The 16,879-nt window shown below is 41.0% G+C and overlaps 2 protein-coding genes across 4 annotated transcripts; one reads left to right on the forward strand and one right to left on the reverse strand.

Annotated features, from left to right (window-relative positions):
* Positions 1 to 9,142: 9,142 nt before the first annotated feature.
* Positions 9,143 to 13,647, reverse strand: wdr54 (WD repeat domain 54). Its single transcript, XM_084359059.1, has 9 exons — positions 13,030 to 13,647; positions 12,340 to 12,402; positions 12,064 to 12,130; positions 10,956 to 11,012; positions 10,742 to 10,869; positions 10,442 to 10,542; positions 9,988 to 10,150; positions 9,720 to 9,794; positions 9,143 to 9,592 (listed from the first exon to the last, which is right to left on the reverse strand). Exons 1-9 carry the CDS (start codon positions 13,252 to 13,254, stop codon positions 9,461 to 9,463), a joined length of 1,011 nt encoding a protein of 336 aa, XP_084215185.1. The 5' UTR covers positions 13,255 to 13,647; the 3' UTR covers positions 9,143 to 9,460.
* c20h2orf81 (chromosome 20 C2orf81 homolog) lies at positions 13,137 to 16,801 on the forward strand. 3 transcript variants are annotated; one of them, XM_084359056.1, is made up of 4 exons: positions 13,137 to 13,159; positions 14,979 to 15,231; positions 15,369 to 15,572; positions 15,672 to 16,801. In XM_084359056.1, exons 2-4 carry the CDS (start codon positions 14,992 to 14,994, stop codon positions 16,548 to 16,550), a joined length of 1,323 nt encoding a protein of 440 aa, XP_084215182.1. In that variant the 5' UTR covers positions 13,137 to 13,159; positions 14,979 to 14,991; the 3' UTR covers positions 16,551 to 16,801. The 3 variants fall into 3 exon arrangements, with proteins under 3 accessions (XP_084215182.1, XP_084215181.1, XP_084215183.1); XM_084359055.1 differs by lacking the exon at positions 13,137 to 13,159 and adding an exon at positions 13,664 to 13,751; XM_084359057.1 differs by lacking the exon at positions 13,137 to 13,159 and adding an exon at positions 13,757 to 13,786.
* Positions 16,802 to 16,879: the final 78 nt, after the last annotated feature.

Raw genomic sequence — 16,879 nt, forward strand, 5'->3', positions numbered from 1 at the left:
GGCCTCCTCGGCCCACACTCCGGGCTGCCTGTGTCCCTCCAGGGCGTCACTTCGGTGCTATGAATAGACCCTGGCGTATGCTCAGAGCTGTCAGCTTGGCATTGGCACGTGTGGCTCATGTCAGCACGGCCGCAGCGTAATGCTCCCGACTGGCGTCACTGCACTGACAGCACATTCGGGTCGCCATGGAAACAGGGACGAGCACAGCTACCTCTGCCCTGACATCCACTGGTTGTGTTTTTCAGACAAACTCTGATCTCTTTCAATCTTTCTCCTGTAATAATTTTCCCCATCTCACTCCTGCTCCTCCTCCTTAACTCTTTTCTTTCTTTCTTTCTTTCTTTCTTTCTTTCTTTCTGTCTTTCTTTCTATCTAACTTATGATGCGCAGCAGGGAACTGGAGGTTTGAAATTCTATCCAGAGGGCTTTATATTCATGAGCTGTTAAATCTTCTCATTATCGTTCTTATTGCTCTAATGAAAAATATGGGATTACACCCATGAACTGATCTGATGTGTAGTTATACGAGGTCTGAGCCTTCTAGTCCCCTTTGATACTGTGTGAATGTGTTTGTCTGTAACGGTTTCCTCACCGGTAAGTCGACAGCAAAAGCAGAAACTTCTTAAGGTCTTCTGCCACGTCTCTGTCCTCCTCTGACTTTCTCTCATAGCCAAATTTATCTCTTTTTCCTTCTCCCTACATCCACACAGGCATGCAGTGCGGGAGTCACTGGCCTTAATTGAGGGGTGCGTGGGTCACCAAGTGTTTTCATGTAGGTCCAACAGCTTTCTCAGGAGAAATGTGCAGATTGCAGTGTTTGTACTTCTGCTCCATTTACCATTTTGTGTTTAATCGTTTACTGGCGGGCAGGCGGGAGGCCAGATGGGTTGAGGGTACAGGTGCTAAGTTAATAAAACAAAACTAAAAGACAGGAGTCACTTAGCAGCTGCATCCTCTGCCCAGCATTGTGGTTATTGTCATCATAATCATAACAGGTAACCTCTCTGATGATTAGGCATTTCAAGAGTTTATTTGTTGAAACTATAGGTTTACTTACTGTAATGGACAGATGAGGCAGAGAACAAAAGTTCACTTCAACAGTCTGACCCAGGGGCAAGACTCACACTTTGACTGTAATTCAGCCACCACGTACACCACGTATGAGTACTGATACATGATTCTATGACGCACACTTTTCAGAGGAGTCATTCGTATCTCAAGGCCTGTGTTCATGTCTAGTGAGTTTAAAAAGATTTTTTACAGATAATAATTAAGCCAGAGCCAGTCAGTTAAAGGTTAAACCATTCTGATTCTACTTCTGAGAAGTATGAGTGTGTGGGTATGTATGTGTGGGTACGAGTTTAATGTGTGTGTATTTGTGGTGCCTGCACGTAATTTTGAGTGACAAAACAGCTGGTGAACATGTTTGGTGTCAAAGAGGGTCACCACCCCTGCTCAGCCTTCCTGTTCTGAATACGTCTGTGTTTGAGCTTCAAAGAATTAAATGTGTTGTCTTACCTGATGTTTATTCATCTTTATTCTTGGATGAAAAATAAAATATAGAATTTCTCATTTTAAAAAGTAGAAGCTGGATCTTTCACTTTAAGGTCCAGTAGGATTGAGGGAGAGCTAATGGTAGACATGGAATATAATTAATTAATTAACTGTTCCTTTCAATATAGTGTGATGAGACAAAAAAGTGTACAGTGTTTGTGTGTATTTGTTATGGATTATAGACTGAATTAAATGTATGAATGTCCAACAGTAAAACACCACACTATGCTCATACTGGGATGCTGCCAGGTGTGAATATGTGGCAGAGCATTGCTGGAAATGAGTAAGCGTGCTGAGAGTACATACCCTTGGCATTCATATTCCTTCCCTGACCCTGATGATGAAAAGTTGCACCGTCTCTGAAGAATGAATTTGGCATTTTAAGCAGATACATTTTTTTCCGTTAATTGTCTCATCCTTGACTGAGCTTTGCTTGAAAAGATTAGTTACCCCAAAAGTTGTCATTATCTGCTCAGCCCCGTGCTGGTAGAAAGTCAGGTGAAGTTTGTAGTCCATAAATAATTTTTTGGAGGTTCAGAGCAAAATACTTTTCTCCTGAACAACTGATATAGATAGGGACACACACACACACACAAAAATAATTCATTTAGCGTAATCCAAGTCTCTTTAAGCCAAGCGATCCTGAACTGATTTGAAAACACAATATTTACACAAGATTTGGGCTTGAAAATAAAGTCTTTTCAAATCAATTTAACATCTCAGGGCTTCTATAGACTTCCTCTGACTTTCCATCGGCATGGGGGTGAGTAGATAATGACTGAATTCGCATTTGTTGGTGAACTTCTCCTTTAACTTGTCAGAACAAACACTGCCTTGATTAATGAACTCTGATCCGACTACCCCCCCACCACCACCACTGACACACACACAGCACATGCACAGCAGAGCTGAACTGAAGACCTTCTGTTGAAACACAGCAGGTGCTACATGAAACTGCCCTCTCTGTCATGGTACTGCTCGGGTAACATTAAAAATCAGCCAGTTTTATAAAAGAAATACTGTCATGAAGTTAATATGCACAATTATTCCCTGGCCACAGCTTTTTAAAAATGCTAAATACACTCTTACTTCTCAGCTCTTGACACAGGGGTGATTAAAATGACCATTTGTTGCGTATCTGTTTTCCATTGGTGCGCCAGATAACCTTTGTACGATGTGTCTGCAGTGTTGGTTTGCCTGGACTTTCTCCACGGCTGCCAATTAGGAATGGTGTGTGTGTGCGTGTGTGCATGTGCACTGAGGTGAATGCCAAATTGGTAAACACACAAGCAGCCTGCATGTCTCTCTATCTCTATCATTCTCTGAGACACATGCAGAAACAAAAAAACACACACAACCCAAGGTTTGATGGAAATGTTTATGTAATTTAAATTCAGGTTGTGCCCTGAAGAAGCCCATTCATCTCTTTCATATTAACCCTATTAGCAGCCTCACTGACAGAGCACAGTGATGTGGGTTGCCAGGATATTGCTGTTATTATTGCTGTGACTCTATTTTGAGACTCAATAACTCTCTTACCCACACACTCAAGGTAATGAGAGGGGTGTTTATGTGTGAGTGTTTGGGAATAAAAAGCAGACAGAGTTTTGATCATTCTCACAAAGCAGATGTCTAAAATTTATATATTCTATTTTATTCTATATTCCTGTTCCAGTGTAGTTGTGCCGTTCACTTTCTTCTCTCATTTTTGATGATAAAATCTCTTTTACTGAAAGAAGGGTGTGACACGTTTAAAACAATTTATCACAGATGTTACAGTAATTATCTGTGATCATAATCTTACTGATAAATATCTGCTGAAGCCAATCCAAGACTGAACACATAGGCATTCAAAGTTTTGCTAATTCAAATCTGACTTCATCTGGAAGACTGTCTGGAAAATGAATCCATCATCATTTGAATGGTGCCATCTGCACAAACAGCCACATAAACACACAAATGCACACTAACACACATTCCAACGTCAGCTCGTCAACGTCAGACAGTCCAAACAGTGCCCAGTGCTAGGCAACCATGCCATCCCAGTGCAGATGGCAGGGTCTGATCATGTTTATTTTACTCTAATCTGATTCACTTAAGTCCCTTTGCCTACCCATGCCTTCTGAATGACGTCAGAGATATGTTGGTGTGTGTGTGTGTGTGTGTGTGTGTGTGTGTGTGTGTGTGTGTGTGTGTGTGCTCAGATGACAGACCTACTAATTGCTGCTGTGCAATGGACTACATCTAAATGGTCAGTGTCTGCTTAACCCTGTATTCACTTACTGTTTTTCAACAACTTAAATTTAGATATAGATAGATAGATAGATAGATAGATAGATAGATAGATAGATAGATAGATAGATAGATAGATCAAATTTAAAACACATTTAAGATGCATTTAAAACACACAGAAGGGGACTGAATAGTAAAATATCAGATAAAAAAGATAATCCTGTCAAGGATGGCCTCATTTCCTCTATTTTGATTCAAAGCTGCCCTGCCAAACCTCGCTTGACAGCAGCAATGAATATCCAACATCCGCCTGGGAGTAGGGTATGCCACCTATGGCATCCAAAACAACAGTGACATGAGGCTTCAAGTAGTAGAGAGAAATGCAGGATTTTACTGAGCAGTACACTTGGATTGGTAAAGGAAGTCGGCCTCCCTCCTCTCTGCAGTCAGCATGACTGATGGAGTTAACCGTGTATTTGTATTTCTAAGGGGTTGAAAAGGAACCACAACAAACTCTCCCCTTTTTGAGGGCTGAGGTAGTAAGGTAGGTCAATCAGAGCCACTGCTAAATTAAGAGTGTGCATTTTTGTTGCCTCACGTCTCCCTCCAAAGCTACACTTGAACACACCGCAAAAACTACAGTCATTGACCAACGAGCTTGTATGTTCTGCACCTGCATGAAAGGAAATACCTCTTACTCTGTTGTTAGGATTTGGCAGCATTTAACACCGCTATCACTAATATAGCTGCTTTATCATTAATATCACTAATACTTTAAGAAAAATTAGGAGAAACCGCACTGGGTGAAATCATGGTTACTACAGCAACGTGGTCCTTACCTGAACAGCCAATCAGATTGATTTCTCTCCCCGCTTCTACATGCTGAATCAGCCAAAAAGCCTCCAACAAGGGCTGTCCAGAGCCAATGGTACGAGCCACTGATGCTCACTGATGGCCCCGACAATGCCCTACAGCTGACTTTTGGCCTGTAGGGCTCATAGAACAAAGGTTACACTGTGTAACCCAACATGTCAAATATGACTGTGAAAAACAAAGACACACACGATCTAAAAAAAGAAGTTCAGTCAATTTGCCTACACAGCAAGACATTTCATTTCATTACTTTCGACAAACAGTGAACTATGATCAATTCTCAGAGATCAGGGCATCAGGCAAGTTTTGGAGCCCTTGAATGTAACTAAATAGTGTGTGTTAAGATAAAAGTAGCTGGGTTATTAAAAGCATATTGTTAACATACCCAAACTCAAGTTCAAGTTCAAATTCAAGTTACTTTATTAGTATCCAGAGGTAGATTTTGTTGGCAGTAGAGTCCTCATAGGCTACACACATATGGGAAAAACATAGAGGCACATATCACACATCATCCAACTTAGGACAGTGGAAATTAAAAATGGCAAATTAAAAAGTTCTTACAGGTCCAGATCATACTAAGATATTGAAATGAACTGAAATACTAATAGTAAAAAGAAAAGAAAACAAAATGAATCAGTAAAAATTGTTTAGGTTGTAAAAACATACATAATGGGTAAAATATTTTTAACTATAACTAACTAACTATATACTTTTTAACTATAGTATACAATAGTTTGTAACTTGCTGGTAACCTAAAATTAGAAATGGATGACATGTCAAAACTTTTAAGAGAACTAAGTCTGACAACATAGTAGATGTTACCGTATCTTTTTCTTCCATTAGTGGAGCCTCGACTTGTCTTCTGATGAATCACGGTTTAAATAGAAGAGGATCAGTGAGTCAGTAAGTACTGTATGTTGAGACATTTACCCCAAATCAGTGAACCACATGGGCTGGGAGGGTGAACTACCGCAGCATGACACGTGTGTGTGTGGCTTTCCATGGTACAGCCTAATGATGTGCAGAAGCCGTGGCTGGTTGGGTGGGTCGCCATGGCTTGAAAATGATCTAGTGTGTAGCACTTAAACACATCGACTCCACTGCACTGCTATGCTATCCACCCATTTTTGTCATGTTTGTGTTGGCAGACTGGATACGCTACTTCAGTTGCGACTCCACATTCCAATTATCATAATCACCACCAGTAGATGAGGATTACTGGATGTCATTTTTAGCTGTCCAAATTTTTGTACCAATGCTAATCATGGGTTTCATTACAATATCACAACAAAACTTTGTTTATTGCCTTATTTTGGTGTAGCCTAAAGATTAATTTCTTGAAAACCTTTTTTCATTTGACAAAATAAACCAAATTTCCCAAAATACATCAGTGCCAGAAGGGATCTTGACAAAGCAGTCAAAACAGGCCCTTCATCTAGTTAGCTTAGTTAGCCTGGCAGCTAGCGGTCCAGACTGGAAGTACGGGCACTGGGAAAGTGTTGGTGATCACACCGCTAGCACATGAGCTTTAGACCAGGACAGGCCAGGGCTAGCTGGTTAGCATGCTAAACATACTTTGCAACATAATACATAATGTCATGATGTTGAAATTGTAATTCCGACACATTCTGTCGATACTTTTGGTGGCGTTTTCAATGTTTTCGACAAAAACTTTTACCTAGGCAAGTTTCATCCAGTTTTCAGCTCTCCAGCCTCAACCTTACTGATTTGCACTTGCACTTTGCACTTGTTTGGACAGGCTGATGAACATAGCGTAGCATTTAGCAGCCCAAAGAGCCAGATATTTCTTGCAGGAGTCGAGTAGACACCAAAAGCAGAGCTAAAAGAGAGTGAATATTGGACTGTGTGTAACTGCTGGGGATGATAAGTCAGTGTTCAAAACTTGTTTCTGTTGCTCCCAAGTGGCCCAAAAAATCACATATTGCAGGTTTTAATCAGAAATTATGTCATAGATACACATTTACACCAGTAAACAATACTTAATTCCAATGTTTCAATACTACATTTGCTCACATTTCTTGACCTAGTTCTTGTGTTTGCACCTCTGTGTTTGTCTGCCTTAATGCCTAATTTGTCTGTCAGTCAATTGAGGCGGATTGTCAGGTCTGTCAGTTTGGAGTACCCCCCTCCTTCCAGTTTCTGTGTGTTTAAAATGGAAGATCTATTTATACAGCATGTCTGTGGGAGCTGGTTTCCTGGTTGCTTCGTCAGAGAGCTGGTCTGTCTGTGGCAGCAGGCTGGAGGGGCATTAGGCTCTTCATCCCTCCTGGTGAGGCGTTCTCCCAGCAAGCTTTGTGACACAGGCCTAGGCAGCTGCCACAAGGCTGAATAGGCATGGGATAAATTGCTCTTTCTCCACCAGAATAATGAAGAAACACACAAACAAAGAGCTTAAAAGATATTCACGCTGTGGTACCCACGCAAACACACATACACATACCACACCTTCTAACACAGAAGGTCATAGCTGATGGGTGAAGTTGTATTGTGGCATGGTATTTGACAATCCGGGGCTTGGTCGATACCCATATGCAGTTTGGGTTGTGCACTGAACAAACTTGTCCTGTTGGTTATTCGCTTTAAAAAATAAGAATGGAGACTTGCCCTAACAGCCGAACAGTTGAATGAAGGGTCAGTGCCTTAATCATCCCATGATGACTTCCCTGAGGGTATTGTTTTATTCACATTTTGGTCAGTGTTTTTCTCTGTGATTTTATTAAAGTGACACATTGAACCTCCAGGGGCATTTCATTGAAGGTCTCGCACTCTATTCTTGTCTCGTCACTCTCATTAATAAAAGATTTCAAAGTGTCCACTGAGGAGGAGGAGGACATTGCTCTAATGCCGTTATTACTTGACACACATGCACATACACACATGCATGTACAGTCAAAATAGATTCACATCCATATCTGAGAACGGGTCATGTTGAGGTCTGATCTCCCGCAACACTGTGTTCTCAGCTGTGTGTAACACCTAACAGCCGAATATTGACAAGTATTGTAGCAGAGCACAGCATGAGTGGCCCCAGGGCTGTGTGCGGTACCAGACCGTCGACTCGCACAGAACTATTGACTTAGTTAACAAGAAATAAATGACTGTTGTTTGTCTCCACATGTTTTTCTGAGAAAAGTGATGTCATATTCCTCTTTTCTTCATCAGGAAGCTCCTTTACTCAGCTCTGTACCTGCTCTGCTCAAGTCTTTGCTTAATTCATGTATCACTTTTGACCAACCTTTCCCTCCCTCCATACTGTTCCAGTTAGTTATGTAACCTCAGTGTCCATGTCATTCGGGACCTCATATTGACGGCTTAGTCCTCTGCTTACCCTCTCCAGCCAGTGAAGTTAGCAACCCCACCCCACGCAGCTGGGAAGCATGAGACTACATGAAAAATGATTGATTGCGTAGCGACCGTTTTGTTCATGACATTGTAGTGCATGTTTATGCTTTACGTTTGACCCCACCATCAGCAATAACATGCCTGTCGGTCAGTACCTACCAAATTTAAGTTACATAACCTGCCATGTGTGTGGATTCAAAACAGTCTTGTCAGTCGATGTTATATGATCAGTGTTGACTGCAAACCAGAAAAGACGAGAACTCCGGGATTTAATACAAGCTTAGCCTGGGACTGACAAGCAGCACACAATTCCTCACTGACCTGATTCTTCTTATCTTGTCAAGATAAGGTGGGTGGGATTACAATACCAGGTTGCCTGATGTGAACTAAAAAAACTCATGTCACATGTGGTAAAGAAGAAGACATTTTCTAACAATACAGCTGAGTTGGAAAGACTTGCTTTCAAGTGAGGCTCTTCTGTAAAGATCCTAGAAAATAATCTTTGAACAGCAATTCTGAAAATGTCATTTTCTAGGAATCAGTAGGACCTTCCGTCACAATGAAGCACTCTATGAGATCTCAATGCTTGTTAACCATGAAAATAGGATGAAACCAGAAAGCAAGGGTATCAGATACATTACAGACATCATAGGGACAGTAAGTTGACTCAAATGCTGATTTCTTGTATGTAAAAGAAAAGTTCAAATCTAATTATACACTGAAGTTACGTTAGACTGTGGACATGGCTGACAGAGAAGAGATGATGCACAGGAGGACAAGTAAGAAATTAGATAATACAATGTAAGAGTTGTTTATGACCTCCCTCTGTAAAGTGCCCATTTTCACTGGCTGACATAGCTGGCCTGTGGACTGTGCTCCACACATATCCAATCACAATGTGGATTTTTTTTGTCCAACAGTCAATAATCTTTTATGGTTAACTCCACCCTGACCTCTAGTGAAATGTGTTTGCACTACACCATCAGTACCCTAATCAAAAATAGCTGACCCAGAGCCCCATCTATTGGTACATTTGTGCAGTGCGAACACAGTCACTCTCTTTGATGAAATGTTTACTAACACAGTTCGTATGTCAGACTGAATAATAACAATAAATACATCCAAGAGAATAATAAAATACTTTATTACTTTTTAAAGCTACATTCACATACATATAAACATTTGGACTTAAAGTTACTATACAAACTCTAACACTTTCTTTTGCAATATTTTGTTGTCCCTCTAACCTTTGCAGATATAGAGACAGAAATCAAATGTTCCATGATTATGTTTAACACCTCCTGTCCTTGCAGAATCTCAATCTGACCATGACCTGGCCACTTTGGGCTCCGCTCTCTCTGGGTCATCATATCTTTCCAGAAACACTCCCATATAAGAAATTCACATTCATACACTTAGCCTCAATGAGAGCAAAGTCCTACGACTGTGTGTAGCGGATAATCTCACTCAGATCATAGCCTGTCACTGCGAAGGCATAACCATCGCTGTCACAGAACTTGGCGCCACAGATTTGTGTGTCCGTCACGCACTCATTGTGCAAATGAGCAACCTTAGAGGAAGAGAGGAAAACACACAGTGAGGGGAAATTTGATCTGATAAAAATCAAACCTGAGAGTGACTGCTATAAACTGTGCTTTAAGAAAACAAGCATGGTATCATGATTTGAGTTCAGTTACCTCCACACTGTTGGTCTCTGGGGTAAGTGTTAGGTGCCACACCCTGACTAGAGAGTCCTCGGCAGCAGACAGCAGCTAAAAACACAAGCAGATGGTTACTTGAACATCATCCAATGCCCATAAAGATTCTTTAAGAATCACCTGACCATGCTTGAGATCTAAATCCCTCCCAATTGTTAGCCGTGTTTGCCACATCAACTAAAAAAATGCCAACACAATAACCTATCAGTGAAATATCTTTCTGATCTATTCGGTTGATACAACTTACCAGTCCAGAAAAAGGAGCAATGTCCAGTGAGTATATCCAGCGTGCATGGGCGTTGACCTCAGCATGCAGAATTCCCGTCACTGCCTCATACAGACGGATCTGGCCTGTGCCGTATCCTGCCACCACTGTACCTTTCCACAACTTGACAGATGAACAGCTCATACTGAGAGCAGTAAAGTTGATGGAGGATCATTGCCATCAGGAAGTAAAGAGAAAAAAATATTAGATTAGAGAAGGAGGGGAAATGAAGAACAAGGGACAGTGGACAGGAAACATAAAGAAGCACAGATTAAGTAGAACGATGTATGAAGATGGATAGGAAGGTAAGTGATAATGAAGGTACACTATATGTCACTGTCACTATTAGTTGGCTCGCATTGGACCACTTTGTTTCTGCTTGATTTTTACATTCTGCACCAAAAATGACAAAACTAGAACACAAGGAACTTCTTACTCAAAGCCAGCGATCTTGTTGAGCAGCTGGAATTCTTCCCCAGACTTCCACACACACAGGTTGCCCCCATCATCTGCACTGACCAGATCAGCTATGCACTCCTGAGGGGAGGGAGACAGCAACAGAGTGAAGGGATTATGTAAATAATAGAATGGATGCAGTTCCTAGAAGTATTATATAAAGCAGTTAATTTAATTCAATAGTCAGACATTCATGGAAAAGTTAGAATTATCCTGTGTCAACAAAGGTAGACACACCAATGACAAATGCGCACACTGAAGAAGCACACACACACCATACCTGGCTGCCCGAGCACTCTGAGGCCATGTCAGTGATGGACTCATTATGCTCCTCCAGGATTTCAGACAGGGTTATATTACTGCCTTTACTGGGAACATCAAATACGAGAATTGCACCAGCTGAAACACCTGGAGAGAAAGAGAGGGTAGACTGAAGAGTTTTGTCCAGTGTCGTCTTTGAATATACACATAAATAAATCTCACTTAGTACTCACCCACACATATAAAATTCTCCCTCACTGCTGATATCCCTCGACCAAACACGGCCTGAGCTGAAATATTCAACATACAAACACAACAAATTAGCTCTGTGAGTGCTTTTGATTTGGTATGAAAGTCTGGATTGATACTTTCTGTGATTGTGCAAATAGGCATGTCTGAACGGGTGTAGATGTGAGGACAAGCACAGCCAGCAGTGTCTACGTGCAAACCTGACAAAGCAGCCCAGCTGGCAGGATAAAATGTTTGCTGCAAACCTCAGATGTTTCGATTTCTACTCGTCACAGGCTACGTACCTTATTGACATTACCACAAAACGTGTCATATCACGTTCACATTAAATGTTTATTACCTGACTGTCATGTCGGGGTGTGATGGTGAGAAAGTGACTGCAGTTCGAGTCTCCGTTTCAGTGTGAAACCAGTGGACAGTTCTGACGAGGGACCACGCCATTTCAACATTTGTAAATGTTCCAGCCTCGTTTGAGGTGACAAAAATCTGATATTTTTGACAGGACGTCTGGTGATCTGCCACTGTATTTGTGGTGATCAAAAATAGGTAAAACAGCCAAAACATGATGTCTTTCTAACCATAATCTAGTTTTTGTTCCTAAACCTAACCTGAGCATAAGCACAGAGTTGAGACAAGATACACATTTAAAACTGAATCTAACGTATTGCAACATACAGAAACGGAAAGCTGTAACTCATCTGTGATTTTGCAGAAATGTACATTGCCAACATTTATCCTGGCAATTGGGTTGGAAAAACATTGCTCATGTGAACAATGTCTTCACTGCCATTTGGAAATGTATAGACATAATAATCTGAGTGTTAATGACTTTACTTTAAATGATTTATTACATTATAAATATCAGGTCCTCCCACTGCTGTTTAATAATGTTTGTTTAATGAGGATAGAGGAACTGCACTGACACATTTCCAAGGATAGGAAAGTAATTTCTATTGAATCATATCACACTGTTCCATATGTTATTGTATCATATTATATAATATAGTCAATCATTTCAGAGTTTCTATGTAAATAATTGAGACATGTCAGTTTTTGAGTCACTAAATGTGCAGTGTTTATATGTAAGTTTACCTGTAGGCGTTTCCGGTGTATCCAGTGCATGCCAGTACACCATGATGGAGCCATCAGACTCATACATCTAAAAACAATGGATGTATGTGGGGAAAAAACACATATATTAATGCTTTTGTTAAGGTTCACATCTAAAAAACATTAAGTTACACGCTTCAGTTTGGACCCCTGCACTGTCATAATATACAACCGTAGCCACCATACAAGAAGCAGAGGTAGCAGTACCTCTGACTGTGGCAACTGCCAGTGACTACAGACAAACACACAAAAACTCACCTGGATGCCTTTCTGAGAGGTCACCACCAGCAGATCCCGAGAGGGCAGAGCACAAAACGCAGCCTGTTATAAGAAACACAGGATTTCTTTAGTTTTATGATAGCAGAAGATGCCGGAACATAAGACAATTAAGACAATATTAAACCTCACAATTTTATATTTGCTGGCACACAGATCAAGTTTTTTTCACCCAATTTTAGGACAATGAAGCAGGACAGAGATTACAAACAAGGCAACCAATATGTTTTTATGGCCAGTCTTCCCTTTGCAGAGCATCACCTAGGAAGATTAGTGTCAGCGGATGTACAGTATATAGGACACAGATGTTATCCTGAGGAACTGTGTGCTGCTTGTCAGTCCCAGACTAAGCCTGTATTAAATTAAAGTTCTCATCTTTTCTGGTTTGCAGTCAACACTGATCATATAACATCAACTGTCAAGACTGTTTTGAATTAAATTAATTACTGCAGGACAAGCTTATCTAAATTTAGACTGTCCCCTGAAAATGAGGCACTATAAAAAGGGAAACAATTCCAATACTCTCCTGTTCATCTGATTTGAATAGATAACTCCTCAAATGACAAATGAGCCAACACTTGTCCTCATTGTTTCATTTCATGTCAATAATAATAAAACAGCTAGCGGGAGATGGCGGACACACAGCAGTAGTTGCAGAAGTTGTGGCCTGACCTGCATGATGAGCGATGTGCTTGTGGCGACATTGGGCTCTTTGGACTGCAGCTGACGGTGGGAGTAGTTGAGGCCGTCCCAGGACGCGGTGATCATGTTGACCACGTTAGCATGGACCACCGTGAAGTAGGTGAGGCGCCGCGGGGCGATGCGCAGCACGCTGAGGTTGTTGTACAGCGCCGAAGCGCTGTTTTTGATCTGGATGCTCTTTTCTTTGTGATACATCGAGCTGTCTTCTCCGAACAGCACAGTTTGCTGAAAAGGTAGCGGGTGGTCTGGTGTTAGTCCGAGAGAGGAAAATAAAGGTGACCGCAAATACAGTGGCGTTGAGTTTAACTAGCGATATCACAAAAAACAAACTCCATTCCTTTGCAGCAAATGGCAAAGCTAAACACTTAACATTAGCAGCAAGCTAGGAATGTTAGCGAGATACCAAGTGCAGCAACGCAGTGTTAAATAAAAGAAGACGCTGTTACTTTGCGTGGCAATGCACACACTCTTGCGTTAGATATAACAACTGGCTAACTCTCAGTCGTAATCGTTAATAACATGTAAAGTTAACGAGAACGAAGCACTCTTCTAGCTCTTGTTAGCAACAGGATTACATCCGCGTCCTCCGCAGCCATAGAGACAACGGCCTTTACGTTCTACGTCATGATTGCGTGCTTGGTTGCTGAGCAACCATAGACTATATAGAGCAAATTGTAGAAGCCAAGTGTCAGGTAAGGTTTTACAATAATAACTTCAGATGTTAACGGTATGACAGTTATTATTCATAAAATCTTTAAAACTTTGCGATCGCTTTGCGGTCGAATGGTGAATTATGACATGTTATAATCGTGTAATTACCTGGAATTATGTGATACACATATGGCTGTCCCATGGTCTCACAACACCGCCGTGAAGTTAGCATTAGCATACGCCTGTTGTAAAGAAAAACTCCACACTAAATTAGGTTCTTTTCTTACAAATAATCTCATACATACTTGTTGTCTTATGGCGTTAATACAGGTGATTTTCCCACCAAACACATAATTGGGTTTTTGTGTAGGCTAACTGCTATTTCTGCTCAGAATTAGCTTGTATATGACACTGGCTGAGGTGAGCTCACTTTATGCATCCTGCCCAGTGAGCCTTTTTCTGTTGAAGACTGTCACCAACAAAGAGACGTTCAAAACTGCTTCAAAAAGTTCTTTTCTCTGTGAACATACAACTGTCCACTCCAGTGGACGCTATGCACCAACTGGTATATTCTGCCTTTTGTGCCTATATGTACATGAAGTGTGAAGACTATTTAATATTGCTGTTTCATTAAAATATTCAACTGTAAATTATGTCATCACTTTAAATAAAACATACAAAACAAGGAATAAATATATCTATTTGTAATATATAATATACCCTTTGGCTGTTAAACTGTTAGTAAAATCTGAATAAAGGTATTTGTAACACCTTATTCAGTTTAAAAATAACTGTTTAACCTGTCTGGTTTTCTGAGTATAAGAGGATTTAACAGTTATTCCAGGGGTACTTGAGGCATCTCTTCTTTCCTCTGTCATTTTTATAATGCCATATCTCTACAAAGATACAAAAACTCAACTGGAATTGTGGACAAGGCCTTGGGGATCCACCACCTAGTTAATGACTATAGTATACCAGCTTCAGTGGTTACTACCACATATGTGTCCATTGTAGTAGACACCCTGTGTGAAAAGGTTAAATATTCATATTTACATCATATTTCACTGTGATTTGCAATACTGGTGTTTAACTGCGAAATTTGGATGTACTGTAGGCTTCTGGTTGGCAGCTCAAGTGTCATGTCTGATCACCTCCACCAGAGTGTGCTAATGTTTATCTATGACACCTCAACTTGCCAATGGAAAGGGAACGATGTTGTTCCCCATTGAATTGTTCATTTTATTTTTGTGTTTCATGTGTTACATCAGCTTCTGAGCCAAGATGCCCCGTTCTGCAACCAAGTCCCAAGCTGACAAGCGTAAACGTAGAACATCTATCCATGTGACCACACCTCCAATACAGGACCTGAAAGAGGAAGGTATCATCCGCGGTCACTTAACTCGTGCCCAATGGATAGACATGTTGAACCAGGAGGATGCAGATGAGATAGTGGGAGAGATTATGGAGGAGCTTATGAGCAAGGTCATGGAAGGCTGTTTAAAGGTGGACGTTAACAGACAGGTACAACTGAAAGGTCATATACACTTTTTATTTCGATTCGTGGAGAGATCAAATACACTACCATCAAAATGATCCATCCATTTCAACCACACATAATATTTATAACATTAATCATGTTGTTTGTCTTTTTCCTCAAGCTAGCACATTACTCTGCATCCTGGGTCTTGAGAAGCCTCACAGAGACTCTAGAGCGGCAATTTCTGTTCCTCGCTGAAGGGGAAGGAGCAGAGGAATTATCTAAAACAGAAGACCCAGAGCCGATGCCAGCAACTCCAAATCCCTGGGCTCGAGGATCTGTGCTTGTAAAAGCTCCCCCTACACTTCAACCTGCCTTGCAACAGGTGCTCTTGATAATTCTCTTCTGCAAATCTTCTGTTCATATTTCAACCGAAAGGTTATGTGCATCAGTATATCTATGTCTCTATAATCGTTTCTAACAGGAGGTTGACATTGGCCAGATCCCTGTACAAACAGATCCAACAGTAAACCAGCAGTGCAATGTTGCGGCCCAAACAAACAGCTCTCCAAAGCAACCTGAAAAGGAAATGAGTCCCAGCTCTCCAAAACAATCAGAAAAGGAAACAAGTCCCAGGAGGCCTGTTAGGGACAAGCACTATAAAGTACTCAGTCCTCGCCCCTCACCACAAGTTGATCCGAAGAAAAACCAGCGGATTAATTTACCCAAACCTGTTCGAAACAAATCACTGCCAACTCTGTCCTGTTCAGCAGAAAGAAAGGAAGTGGAGGAAGAGGGTAAAAAAAGGAGACATTCTGAATTGACTCGATCATCATATCAGCTCAAAAAGGACTCAAAAGTGATACCAAAGCTTGATCCCTCCTGCCTGCCTAGACATCACATCATACCCTCATATGAGATTTTGGACAACAGCTATACAAAGCCCAACTCCAAGAAACCAGTCAGACTGCCCAAACTAGAGCAAAGATATATCAAGCAGCAAACTGAGTTGGCAGTAACCTCACAGACGCCACTAACCACCCTCAAGGATCAGCCACGGAAGGTTCAAGGGAAAACTGAGGAAGATGTCTGGTTGAAGAAACCATCTCCTTCTAGAAAGGAAGGAATGGTGTCCTCTGGGCCTCTGAGGCTTGACACAATGCAGTTGGCCAAAGGTGTTTCTCTCATGGTTCCCCAGGCAGCTGACATGAACTCTTTCACATTTAACCCTCCTGCTCTGTCTATCAAGCTAAAGCCGATACGGAGTGATGTAACTGTGCCACTGTTATCAGTTGAACAGGTTACTGCAGGTCCACCACCTAAGGTCACCCCATTGTTTCAGACCAAGAACTGTGACAACTGATTGTAAACTTTTCTGATAATAAATGTCTGTAGCTGTATTTAGAGGAGAATGAGATATGTAAATGAAATGAAAATGTCCTTTTAAATGAACACGACATACTGTTCACTGCAGGCTAAGCTGTGAAAGATAATTACTTTGTAAAGATTCTGTTTTTTCCTCCATGTATTTTTAAGCTTCTCCATATTTGCAATACAGTAGTGAGACACACTGTATATGTATAAAAAATAGTACCAAATAAACTGTGAATACAATATGTGCATTGCCATTTCTTTAATATTAATATATAATAACAAGAAAGCTATGTGTTTTATCAATAGCTCCCGCATAAT

This window comes from Pagrus pagrus (genome assembly GCF_965226575.1).
Source record: "Pagrus pagrus genome assembly, chromosome: 8".
Lineage (NCBI taxonomy): Eukaryota > Metazoa > Chordata > Actinopteri > Spariformes > Sparidae > Pagrus > Pagrus pagrus.

What these genes read in the sequence shown, in the direction of transcription:
- wdr54 (XM_084359059.1), bottom strand. Translation starts at nt 13,254, where the DNA reads ATGTATCACAAAGAAAAGAGCATCCAGATCAAAAACAGCGCTTCGGCG. An exon ending in CAGAGTGCTCGGGCAGCCAG is followed by an intron (nt 10,543 to 10,741) that starts GTATGGTGTGTG and finishes CCCTCCCCTCAG; the next exon opens with GAGTGCATAGCTGATCTGGT. An exon ending in AACAAGATCGCTGGCTTTGA is followed by an intron (nt 10,151 to 10,441) that starts GTAAGAAGTTCC and finishes TACTGCTCTCAG; the next exon opens with TATGAGCTGTTCATCTGTCA.
- c20h2orf81 (XM_084359056.1), top strand. Translation starts at nt 14,992, where the DNA reads ATGCCCCGTTCTGCAACCAAGTCCCAAGCTGACAAGCGTAAACGTAGA. An exon ending in AGGTGGACGTTAACAGACAG is followed by an intron (nt 15,232 to 15,368) that starts GTACAACTGAAA and finishes TTTTTCCTCAAG; the next exon opens with CTAGCACATTACTCTGCATC. An exon ending in TTCAACCTGCCTTGCAACAG is followed by an intron (nt 15,573 to 15,671) that starts GTGCTCTTGATA and finishes CGTTTCTAACAG; the next exon opens with GAGGTTGACATTGGCCAGAT.